Here is a 13,375-nt window from a genome sequence, read left to right on the forward strand (position 1 = left end):
TGAGGTACATAAAAACATATTGCAACTCTTGTTGCCAATAGGATTAAATAGGTTAAAGAAATACTTTTTTATGTGTCTTTTTATGACATTCAGCACATTGTGTCTCCTTAAGTGAAGCTGTGTGCTCTTGTGTGACCTCCCTGGCCCGATGAGCCTTGAAGTTATTCATGTTTGGGTATCAACAGATTGGCAGGAATGGAGCAATTAAGAAACTTTAGTTGTGTTCCTTTAACAAGGTGAAGTCTAATAAACTCTCTGAAGTTCTGATCTGACACTTAACTGTAAATCTGTGTGTTTTTTAATTTAATAATTCAGCAAGAAAAATGAACTTTGAAGATTTTCCTCTAGAGGCAACAATGAGTGGATGACTGTGAATGTTTGAAACTTCTCTTGTGGCTTCTCAAGGCCAACACTTCTCCATTAAACACACACAGAGCTAAATATAGAGCCTTTATAACCTAAACTGAACCCATACGTTGTATTAAAAATGTATTTTCAAAAGTCCTTCCTGTTTTGTCTGGTCTTTATGTAAATTTCCTTTATTTATTTATTTATATCTATCGCAGTACCCACGAGGATTACGCGGGTGGATGACGCGCAAATTCCGACCTTGACACAAAGCTCACGTTTTTATACATTAAAAATCCCCCCACGAAAGCTTTAAGGTCTGACATGTAAGGGTTGTATAAATAAACTGTGTGAGTGTGTAAATAAACTCGTTTCAAAGAGAAGGACATTTATAAACATAGGCACATTGCTTTATCCGTGCGCCAGCCCATTTCCTCTCGTAGTGGAGCGTACCAAGTGGGTTACAGGGGGGTTCGGGAAATCTAAGATGATGGTTTAACCTTTATTTAAGGATGTTTCTTTATTTTTTTATTCGAATGAGACTTTTTAAGAGGGTGTTTTGTAATTTTTGAGTTGAAAATGAGGATTTGGATTTAAAAGGGGGTCTTTCTCCAGGGGCGTTGGAGGTGGGTTCCCCCTCTCATGGCGCTGTGCGTCCGCCTGAGATGTACAGAAAGTCAGCGAGCCGCCGGAGCAGCAGCACTCACCGGCGAGACTGGTTCATAAAGACGCACATTCATAATGTCTGCCCCGTGCATGTGCTCTCACAATTTCATCCCTTGAGACTCATCACTCCAGAAAAGGACGACTGTTATTCCAAAGCGGTGAGTACGACCCACAGCATCCTCATTTTTCTCCATCAGGGTGTTTTTTTTTTATTAGCCAAGCGTGGTGAGAGTGAGGGGATGTGTGAGGCTGACGGAGGGACCAGTGCGCCACTGACTGAATGATGAAACATCTCACATGGATGTCATGAAGGCAGGGCGGGAGGAGGGATTGATTTATCGGCGTCCCTCAGGGGAACACTTTGTGCCTGGGTCCATCACAGAGAGCCACATGGCAGCCTCCACCGCCGCTCTGCGTATTTCTTCTTCTTTTTTAATCCGCATTTTTTCCTCTGTCACTTGAATGGCCCGCCCGTTTTTTTTTTTTTTGTTTTTTTTTTCTGATTCACCATCCCTGAGTCATGTGTAGACATCCTTTGTGGGCTCAGCCTCTATGCTCCCATCCCCAGCCTCCATAAAGAGCTGCAGTGAAGGTTACTCAGCATCAGCGCTGCTTCTCAGGCTGCTGTGTTGCGTTCACGGGATTATGAAACGACGGCCTTTGCCTCATACAAACCAGGCTAATCTGGAAGCGGTAACAGAAATCTATTAATCACTTAATCCTCAGGCGTGCTGAGTTCTGAGATATGGCTGAACATTCTCCTGTTTTTGGGGAGTGAGACGTGAGATTAAAAGATGAGTACAGAGCTAAACTGAGGCGCCTCTTTCCAGGATGCTGGATGTTAAAGATAAGGATGTTGCGCACCTTAATCCGCCTTGCGTCCACACCCTTGTGTGCTGGATAAATCTAATAAAATCTCATTTTGTTGCGCAGCTACGCACCCTGATTCGGCCTCCTTCTATTCTGGAAGTTGACATCCTTTCCTGAATGCTCAGAGGGCTTTTCCCATCCCAGAGTGCTGCGCAGGAGAATGAGTGTTTGGGTTCGTATGCAAATGGCCTCCTCATGTCAATTATTCAGGAGGCTGGAAACGCGATAGTCTCCACTCCACGACCTGTCCCTTTGTCCAAGTCCGCGTCCAGCAACTCCCAGCCGCCTCCTACACCCCCAGGAGGGCAGGCTGCTCTGAAAGTACCCCTTCAAATGTTGCTGCCAAAGCCGGACATGTGATTTTCCATGTGAGAAATAACTCTGCGTACAAAGAAATAACTCTGAGAGGACTTTTAAAGTCAGCTCAGGTTATGAGGAGAGGGAACCTTGAGATTAAAAGACGTCAGATGTCAGGTCTTTGATCCAATGTTGAGTTTTTGAGCTGGTTTAGGTTCATTCGAGGTAAAACCAGAAGAATCCACCTAAACTGGACTCAATCGAGAAATTCCTTCCCAGGTTGAACTTTTACTCACTCTACGTTTCCTGTTTCCTTTCACAGACACTCGGTGATAATGAGGAAGTAAACCCACATCCTCCCCCATTCATCTTTCAAAAACTGTTCACAGAAACTGAACCAAACCCCCTCTGAAAGGTGCACTTGCACAGTCCAAAGAGACTTTCCCCAACACGCCCGGCCTCGCCCTCCAGAAACCAATAAAAAAGACGTTCCACCCCTCGCGCTTGTTTGCTATATCAAATGCCCAAAAACGGCAAGGCCGTCAAGAGAGAGCTTGACGAGGATGTCACAGAGTCTCACAAGGACCTGCTTTCCAACGAGGACGCCTGTGACGATTCCTTCAAGAAGACCTCGCTGATCGTCAACAACCATGAAGGGGACGAGAAAGAGTGCGACGTGGAGGAAGGGGGCTCGGACGGCGAGGAGGAGGAGCGCCCAGCCTGGAACAACAAGCTCCAGTACATCCTGGCTCAGGTTGGCTTCTCTGTAGGCCTGGGCAACGTCTGGAGGTTCCCCTACCTGTGTCAGAAGAACGGAGGGGGTGAGTCCGTGGTTACAGTGACGATACAAAGCTAATAATGTGGTTTTTAAGTCAGGATGTGAAACCCAGAGCCAGAGGTTGCTCGGCTAAGACTAGGGACAGGGGAAGTTAGTGAGGAACCCTGATTTATCCGTCTGTATGAATCAAAAGATGGTCATGGGTGTTGTGGTTTTGGCTACAGAGGTTCAGACGCAGGAGCTGATTCCTTTAATTTCAACACAATAACTTTAAAATTAAAGGGAGAGGCAAGATTCACAAACAGATAAAGCTACACAAGGAAGTTTGGGCTTTAATCTCCCTGAAAGGTTTCAATCAGCCTAGTAAATTAGGCTGTTTGAAACTAGAAGGAGTACTTGGTTAGATATCAGTCGATCGCTATCGAAGGGTTGACGACCCCTGTCCTAAACCATTTGGACTAAAAACCAAGTCTTTCCTCAAACAAGATGCAGGTATCTGACTCTTTTGGAGACAAAATAAAAACAAAAGTCTTTGGGCTTTGGAATTTCGTCAATGTGAAGAAAACAGTGAAGAATTTAATGGGAGCGCAAATGGCCCAGCGGTCTAGGTTGGGCCCCATGAGGTTTGCCCATGAGTGGGTGGCCATGGCCTGTTTCCCACGTCGCTCCCATAGACTGTAAAAAATTTGGACGTCATCTCACGCGGCTCGAATTGGGGTCTCCACGAAAACTGCTCCCCCTGGTGGCTGGCTGCAGTATAGGTCAAAAATTTAATCCCCCCAGTCATCCCAGATGGGCTGTAGTCAAAACTAAAAAAAATAATACACCTAATAGAAATGTTTCTCACGTCCAGTTGTTGTGGTGATTTGAAGATATTATTTGGCTGTCTTGTATTCAAGTCCTCTTTTTTCTGAAAACTAATTTCATTAGTTATACGAGACAAAAAACGAGGCTAAATGTCACATTTAACAACAATTGACAGCTGACGTTCTTGTGTATTTTTTTCGGGGATTGTAAAATATGTCTGGAGGAGGGGCCAAGAAAAGATTAGACTCTAACCTTAAAGGCATGAAAAAGCTCAAACAAAATGACTAAAAAAAGGAAGAATAGAAAAAGCTTAAAGGTACAAAGAGCTCAGTTTTGGTATATCTGTGTGCAATAAATACTTTTATAGGAGATAATAATAAAATATCTCACACCTCGGACGTTTGAAGGCCAAGCAGCAACCTCCGGTCTACAAATATGAGACAGCTGTTAGTTTGGAGACTCAATGCCCGCCCCTCTTCCAATATGGCCGCGTCAGCCGGTTGACGGGTGATGTCAGGGAGACTGCGTTCATTTATTGGACCGTCTTTGGTGGAAGAAAAGGTGTGCTACACTGCAAAAACTGAAATCCAAACAAGTTTTTATGTCTCTTTGAATGGGTGTGTATGTGGTTTCTGCTGTGTCTTCAGCCAGCCCCCTGTGGACACGCCAGGAACTGCAGCTTTAACACTTTGGCATAGGATTCCTGTTTTAAGACCAGGGTTGGGTCCCAAATTGGGTACTTTTATCCTGTCCGCACAGATTCACGTAAATTTATACGGTACTATGTTTCGGGATGGGTACCTTTCACTTTTGAAACGATACGGCATCGATGCCCAGTACCTGGCAATCGGTACTGGTACTCAAAAGTACCAATTTTTGGCACTATTTTTGTGTTTATGTGGTAAGAAATATCAATTTGTTTAATAATGAAAGATATATTTTTTTCAACTTAGCATATTTAATCTTCAACTTATAACCTTGTAATGCTGTATTCATGTCCAGCATGGAAAATCGCCTACTCTTCCACTCCCCCACAGTCACAAGGATGCGTTTAGGTACCTTAACATGGTACCTTTTGATTTTACATGAATCAGTACCTGGCACTTTTGACAGAATTTGGTCGGTACCTATGAAAGTACCTAATTCGGTACCCATCCCTAATTGTGACTGTGAGGATGTGGAAGAGTAGGCAATTTTCCATGCCGGACATGAACACAGCATTACAAGTTTATATATTAGGAAAGAAAAACATGAAACAAATTGATATTTATTACCACAAAAACACGCACAAAAGTACAAAAAATTGGGACCATTGAGTTCTGATACCGATTGCCAGGTAGCAGGTATTGGTACCATATTGTTTCGAATGTGACAGGTGCTCATCCCTATTTAGGACCAGGGGTTGACTGTAAAAAAGTCAAATCTGAATTAGTGATTATGTCTTATGGCAAGATATGTCACCTTTTTTTGTGAATAAATAAATGAATAATGCTAATATCTTAATACAAGGAACTAAACAGGTATATTTCTTACCACGCTGGCATCATTTTTGTCTTGAGTTTCCTGAAATCAGACATTTTTCCGGACTTGTCAGCTGAATATGGCTCATATGAAAGTCTAATAAGACCATTTGACTGAAAATAAGACTTAAAGACTTGCTTAGATTTCAGTTTTTGCAGACTGGTGCCACCTTAAATGTGAGACTTCAAGCTACAATTTCTGCTCCCAACTCTTAGAAGCTTAAAGTGGAGCCTGATGATAACTCCTGAAGTGCAGATCTGTAATAAACACACAACAAAATGAAGCAGCTGTGTTATATAATAAAGCTGTGCCAGCTGAGAACAATCTATCTTATTTAGTCTGTCAGAAACACTCAGTGACCTTCAGGATGGACAGAAGAGTCATGTGACCACCTGTGTGTCTGTTAGCGCTGCAGCTAGTCTCAGCCGGAGCAGATATGAAACCTCTTAAACTGTCGTCAAAATGCAGCAAAGCGCTCTCTGCCTCCAAAACGTGTCGCTCTAATAATAACAGCGTCTGATGCTGCAGTCACACCACGTCTCTCATGGCGTCCTCGGCTGAACCCGTGCAGTGTGCAGCAGGCGGCGTGGTTGTTGTAGGATGAAGACTCACTCCACTGTTTACATGTGTCCTGTGAAGGTGATAAGGTGTTGTTTTCCACCTGGAGATTACGCAGAGCTCTCTCTGTCTCTAAAGCTGATTAAATGAAACCGTCTCAGACAGGAGACAAGCTGCAGCTCAGAGTCTCATTTATGGTTTTAATCCTTCAGCATTCACAGAGTTAGACTGGGAACCACAGCGACAAACCTTCACGCCACAGCCCAGGTCCCCTCACTGCCTCTATCCAATCAGAAAACATCAGCAGAGACAGACTTTTGGAGGAGAAATAATTGCTCTGCATGGCTTAAACATTATCTTTCTTTCCCGTATGATGCTGCAGATTTTCTTTGTCTTCAAGCTTCAATATTTTCTACACCAGTCGGCAGGAAACGACTTCACTGACCTCACTGAGAGGCCTGAATATTAAAGGCACCATGAGGAGTTTTCATGTCATGTTGATTTTGGCGCCCCCTTTGGATTAAATTGGTATTGTTACTCAGGGATGTGGACTACAGGAAGCAAATAAATAAAAACAAATCTTTTGACCTTTATATTCTGATTCATTATTTGTAAGCTAGCTTACACAGGGGGAGTAACTGGTTTCACTGCCCCACACTGAAAATTAAACTGCACTTGACGAGATTTAAATCCTTATATTTATATATTTGCTTCGTTACTTTCTTATTATCCCATCCATATTATTTGAGCTCTAATTTGACCCTCTTCGGCCAAAAAGTTTGATACAATACCAAACGTGACCCCAAACATACCAAAACGTGCTCTCTAGCGCCACCTTGTCACACTAAAACAGCTCTAATAGCCAGTAAGAACTTCATAGAGAGATCAAACCAATGTCAAAATGTTCGTCTCACTGAGACGCACAAATTATATCCAGACACTTTGGACCTATCTTGAACAGGAAGTCTGCAATTTGCCTTTCAAAATAAAATGTGGCCACATTTTTGGGCCTTTTTCAAAAGTTATCTTCTCCCAGGCCATAAATAGTATCGGCTTGAAATTCACTCAGATGACAGATTGAACCCTGCTTCACAAAATTGCTGTAGGAATTATTTGTTACTTATATGGTTTTTGAATGACGAGCCCTCAGAGTCGATGACCCCCAAAGAAGCCCTTTCAGCTTCCCCTATTAGAATGAATGGGAGGGGAGGATCCAGCTCCACACAAGCTGCAGCATTTGGACCCCTAGACAAAAAGTAAAAGTGGCACAGCTTAAAAAATGGCATGGATGGATTCCTGACAAAATTTACCAAAAAACTATCTTAGTTTAGAGAGATTGGGTCAAAATTGTGGCATCTCTGCGGAGTTGTTTCTAGAACTTCAGTCACTTTCACTCCTGAGAGGGCAGCAGTTGGTGATGATGTCACAATGATTAGGAGTTCCGTGCAGCTGGTCATGTGACCATGTGAAATGATACATGATATCAATTATAATACCTCTAAGAGGGTCAGAAAAGGATTAAACCTTGGCAGTGGAGGTGAATTAGGCACATAATTATAAAAGTGTTTTATCTTTTAGTTTATGGTATTATCTTAAATTAAGGATGAAAATGTGTTTTTTGTCTCAGTTTATCAGAGGATCTTAAAACTCAGTGAAAAAAAAACAGTTGATATCTTAATTGGTTCCCTCATCAAAAGTCTTGTCACAATATAACTTATTTCAAGATTAAATTATTTGTAAAACGTCTATTAAAAACTGGTTTTAACCAAATTAATTGAATGAACTCCTGGTAGTTTCTCATCCTGAAGCCCTTTATGCTAATTTATATCACAGAATAAACATAAAAAGATCAATGTTTTCTTTTCCCTAGACATTTATCTGCGAAAACTAAGATTACACAATAATGTACTAATTTATTTTTGCTTATATTTAGTATATTTAACTCGTTATTCTGCCTTAGGGAGTTTGTTTTCTATCAAATTAATTTAAAAATCAGATTTCTTCTTGCTTTAACACTTGGGAATACTTCTCAAGGCCCTTTAATTTCTAGATCTAAGAGTGCCATGATTCCAACTCAGATGTCACAACAAATGTCTTAAAAACGTAAATATTAGAGTTTAAAACAAAAGCATAACAGTTACAGTGCAGATTGGTGCTGAAAATAGTTGTTATTTTTAATTTTATATATTTTAATAAAGAGAGATTTTGCAGACCTGGTATTTTCTCAATGCAAAAACTGAAATTGAGTCTTATTAGACTTCACATGAGCCACATTCAGCTGACAGGTGCAGAAAAATGTTTGATTTCAAGATACTTAAAAACAAAAATGACACCTCAGCTGCTTAAGAAAAACGTAAATGAGTTTAGAAAAAGTTTGTGTTCAGTTTTTTTTTGGTTTTAATATATTATTAATACTTCCAGAAACTCAACGACAAACTCTTTTTGTTGTTAAATTACTGAAAAAACTCTCCACATGGTGAGTTTTCTATGATGAGAGCCAGAAACAGGGTCCACTTTTAGTGTGTGTGTGTAAAGTGACAGAGCTGAGCGCGCTCAGTTGGAGTCATCACCTCTCTGGAGTCTTTCATGTGTTCAGGTCTGGTCTAACCAGCTCTGGTCCTCCTGCTGTGTTCAACTGTAATTAGATTAACATGAGACAGGTCTGTGTGTGTGTGTGTGTGTGTGTGTGTGTGTGTGTGTGTGTGTGTGTGTGTGTGTGTGTGTATCCAGGAGCCCTTGTGACAGAAATAACCCTTTAATTAGCACGATGAAAACATGGTGAATAAAAAGAGTGAGCTCAAACTGACAGCAACAATTACCATTTCCATGAGTCTGTTATCAGGTGACGGTCTGAAGAACAACCCACAGACCTGTTCCCACCCTAAAGTCCTAAAGTAGAGTCCTGGATCTACAGCGTGTGTGTGGTGGCAGAGCGGAGAAATCATTATTTTTACTCGTCTGATCAGAGCGAGAAGGAACCCGTGCTGCTATTTTAGGAGACAGATCTGTGATGAGGCTGTTTGCTTTCTCAAAGTGCCATCAAAGCGTTCAGATGTCCAGAGGAGACAGTGGAGGGCTGAGCAGACAATGGAGAGCAGGCGGGGGAGGGGATGCTTGGAGTTGTGTACTCTGTGAACCAGAATAAGAAGTTTTAATATTAGAAACCTCACAGTTTACTGTCCGCACACGTCCTGTCTCAGGGCGGAGCAGCAGGACTCAGGAAAGGATCTGAATGAGCGTCCCGCCATCAAACGATGTTGAAACTGACCCTGAACAAACAACACACCTGTGGAGGAAGTTTTGACGCCGTAATCAATGACTGAAGGGTTACAGTAAGACTTTAAAACAACATTTGATGTGGTGGTTTCGCCCGTCACAGGGAGGGGGAATTTTACGTCATCTTATTGTTGAAATGAGGTAACACCTCAAAACGTTTGTTTTCAAGACTTTACGTCTGGTTTTTCCATGAGTGGGCTGAAGGTTTGACACAAACACCATGTGGCTCTTTGACTCCTTTTAGCTTTAAAAAATATCATTGAAATAAAGAATTTTTATTTCTCTTACAGAGGGTATTGATGATTAAAGACACTGACTCTAAATAAAATCCTGCATTAACATTCAGTTGAACTAAATCTTCATCCCATCTGTCAATAAAGCCTGCCACCGCTCTACTTCACCTCCTACAACATCAACAGCCCACCAACTTTCCATGCACCTGTGGCTAACCTCAAGTTTTACAGCCCTGGGAAGATAACTACATCTACAAAAAGACTCATCTGGAAAAAACACAGATTTAAATAATAAAAAAATAAACGATGAGTTAAACAGTATAGTCAATATATGGCATCAAATTAAATAATTATTTCAAAATTAATGAAATTAAAAAACGTTTGCAAATTTTCAGAAATTTTTTGAGTGTTCAAAATATTTGTGATGTAATTTATATTTAATTTTTCTGAGATTTTTGCTAATTTTTTAAATTTCTTGCAAATTCTTTAATTTGATTTTTTGCAAATTCTTTAATTTGATTTTTTTGCCATTTTTCAGATTCAGAATAAAAAATAAAATTTCTGAAGATTTTGCAAATTTTTGAAAATTATCAAAATTCAGTTTTGGGAAAAAAAATAACACTTTTTAAGTTTTGATAATTTTTTTTGCAAAAAATAGCATATTTAGTAGTTACTTATTTCTAACTTTTTTTTTACTTTTAAAAATGTAAAAATTTTAGATTTTTTGCAACTTGTTCAAATTCTTAAATTGGAGCAGTAAAATCAATGTATGATATCAAAATGAAGAAGATTTCTTAATTTAAGAAATTTCTAAAGAATTTATTTTATTCAATTCATTAATCTTTCTTTTAATTTTTGCAATTTTTTGCAAACTATTTTATTCAATTTTTGACATATTTTTCAAATTTAGAAAAAAAAATCAAAATTTTATAGATTAAGCACATTTTTGAAAATTATTTAAATTTCATTTTTGGAATTTTTTTCAACAATGTTTTGAAAAAATAGCATACACTTTAAATTACTTTTTTTTTTTTTTTTTTTTTTTTTACAAATTTTTGAAATCCCCAAAACTATTAAATTAAGCAAGTTGTCAAAATGCATGACATTTAAAATTCTTCAAAAATATTTTTGAAATATTCGCAAATTTATTAGAAAAAAAGAAATAAAGACATCCCAATTTTATTCATATAAAAACCTCTTTGTTTTGATAATTATTCACTCAATTTTTACTGTGTATAGAATTTTACACACTTTTTGGTCTTTATTGTGAAGATAAAGTAGATTTTGTGGCTCCGGAATGACTTTAATCCAGGTGAGCTGGGGGAAAATGTCTGTAAATGGAAAGTAAAGGTTGCAGAGCCCTGTACATGAAGCCAAAGTTTCTGACGTGTTTCAGCAGCTGAGGGTCTCAGAAAGAGGAAACTTCCCCTCCTCTACCTCTCACTGTACCTCTCTCTGTGTAGCAACAGGAAAATAAAGAAGCGCTGTGTGTAAAACGTCGTCTAACCAGCGGCTGCTTCTTCCAAACAAAGAGTTTTAGTTCCTCTCGTCTCTCTGGGCTGTCATGTGGTTGAATGTCTCTCTGCTCGCAGGGACTCGCCGCCCTCTCTGACTGCAGCGCTCTATTACAGCCTGTCGTAATGTTAGTCATTCACCCTCAAACCTTAATTCCACAGAGGCACGCTGTCTTTGTAATGCACCTCCGAGTAATCCCTCTGTAATTTAGGTAATTTCAGACTTCAGTGTGTCTCCAGGATTATTCGATTGCCCCACACACAGATGCAGCTCTGCAGATGTGTGCACATGTGTGTGTGTGTGTGTGTGTGTGAAGCAGACAGGGGATAAGAAACTGGTGCACGTGGTGTTTTCAGGAAGCAGTTTGCTGCCACCTCACAGCCGATGCCTCCTTCCTTTAACTCTGTGTGTGTTTTGATTGACAGGAGCGTACCTGGTGCCCTATCTCATCCTGCTGGTCCTGATCGGCATCCCGCTCTTCTTCTTGGAGCTAGCAGTGGGGCAGCGGATCCGCAGGGGCAGCATCGGGGTGTGGAACTACATCAGCCCTCGACTGGGGGGCATCGGCTTCGCCAGCTGTGTGGTGAGTCTCACGTCTGTCGTACAGAGAGGTACAAGCGTGATGGTTTCACAACACCGCAGCAAAACAACAGGAAGGACAGAGATCTAGGTCAAGATAAAAACAGATACATATCAATACATTAATCAGCAATCAGACATTACACAAGAGAAAGAAACTAGAAAACAGTTGTAGTGGTTGAAATAAAAGTCCCCTCTTCTTTTCTCCAGAACATTTGGAAAAAAAACATTTTTTAAGTCATAACATTGTTGCATAATTATTGAGTTAAAAGATCTTTTTTTAGTTTTTGCAATATATATATATATATATATATATATATATATATATATATATATATATATATATATATATATATATATATATATATATATATATAAAACATTTTTTAAAGAATTTTTACAGCTTTTGATGTTACAATTTATTTAAAAAAAAATTCAAAATAACACAATTACATGTCTTTAATTTTTGATTTTTTTTTTTTAATTATTGTTTTTTTTTTCAAATCTTTATAATTCCAATTTTTCTTATATGAAGTACAAAGTTCTCTTGAAATATTTTCAATTTTTGACAATGCAATTTTTTTTAACTTTCAAAATATCAAATTCATTTACATTTTTTCAAATTTACTCGATTTCATTTTTCTATTTTTTTTGCAAATTACTGTTTCTTTTCAAATTTGTATAATTCTATTTTTTTCATATTTGAACTATCAAGTTTTTTTGAAAATTTGGATATTTTTGACATTGCAATTTTTTTTTACATTTTTAAAACTTTTGACATTAAAAATTCATTTAAATTCTTGCATATTTACTCAATTTTATGTTTTTATTATTATTTTTTTTTTGCAAATTTATTAAATGTAAAGTTTTTTGCAATTTTTGCAATTAAAAAAAAATTAAAATACTATTTTTGAAATATCCGTAGATCAGGAACTATTTTTTTTAATTCTATTTTTGTAGAACAGAGTGTTTTGACAAGTTGACAGATTCATGGATTTTACCAATGTATGGAAATATTGAGGTTTGAAAATCTACACACGCTCAGTTTGAACATCTGGCGTTGGTACTCTAAATTCATGTGGTAGATAAGAGAAGCAGACTACCCCCTCTTTAATGTCTATAACTGCAATGAAAAGCAGAACTTGCTGTTGATAAACTGGTACAAATGGATTTACAAATAGTTGATAATGTTAGACTTTACATTGACTTGTTTCCTTACGTGTATCTGAAGTGGGCCTGCCTCTCTCGTGTCTGTAGGTGTGCTTCTTCGTGGCTCTCTACTACAATGTCATCATCAGCTGGAGCCTCTTCTACTTCTCCCAGTCCTTCCAGCAGCCTCTGCCCTGGAAAGAGTGTCCTCTCACCAAGAACAACAACATTACACGTGAGTCAGAAATTAAAAAAAAGAAAACAGACTCTGAGTGTTTTAAGGTTCAAAACTTGATGTAAATTCTACCTTTTGTCAAAAGATGTGCAGCCAGAGTGTGAGAAGAGCTCAGCGACCACCTACTACTGGTACCGCGTGGCCCTGGACATCTCTGACAGCATCGACGATGGAGGAGGACTCAACTGGAAGATGACGCTGTGTCTGCTGGCGGCCTGGTCCATGGTCTGTCTCGCCATGATCAAGGGAATCCAGTCATCTGGAAAGGTGAGTGTGGTTTGTTCAGGTTCCACTTCAGGTTTCAGTTCAGGAGAATTAGATATAAGCGTGGCCGACGACAGTGTGGTCGGCTTTTAGAGGAAATGGGAAGGGGAACAAAGGGAACAGTGGGAGGAGGTTCACTGGAACTGTCTGTTCAAGTGGCTTAGAAGCAGAATATAGACTTGGGCCCAACTTCTCCATTTTTATTGAAATACAAGATGTCCAAGTTCAGTGAAGAGCTTGAAATGGTTCAAAGGTAAGTGTTGAACTGTTCTGATCAAT

General features: G+C 39.2%; 1 protein-coding gene across 1 annotated transcript in view; it reads left to right on the top strand.

Moving 5' to 3' along the window:
- The first annotated feature begins 1,011 nt into the window (after window positions 1–1,011).
- Window positions 1,012–13,375, top strand: part of slc6a15 (solute carrier family 6 member 15) — a 34,303-nt gene continuing 21,939 nt past the window's right edge. Inside the window, exons 1-5 of the mRNA XM_074677264.1 lie at window positions 1,012–1,172; window positions 2,504–3,002; window positions 11,295–11,452; window positions 12,706–12,832; window positions 12,918–13,099. Of these exons, the coding sequence (XP_074533365.1) occupies window positions 2,702–3,002; window positions 11,295–11,452; window positions 12,706–12,832; window positions 12,918–13,099 (768 nt within the window). The 5' untranslated portion in view covers window positions 1,012–1,172; window positions 2,504–2,701. The remainder of the gene's footprint in view (window positions 1,173–2,503; window positions 3,003–11,294; window positions 11,453–12,705; window positions 12,833–12,917; window positions 13,100–13,375) is intronic.

Source organism: Halichoeres trimaculatus, unplaced genomic scaffold (genome assembly GCF_033239565.1).
Source record: "Halichoeres trimaculatus isolate MK-OKI-2021-1 unplaced genomic scaffold, fHalTri1.1 fHalTri1_scaffold_10, whole genome shotgun sequence".
Taxonomy (NCBI): Eukaryota; Metazoa; Chordata; class Actinopteri; order Labriformes; family Labridae; genus Halichoeres; species Halichoeres trimaculatus.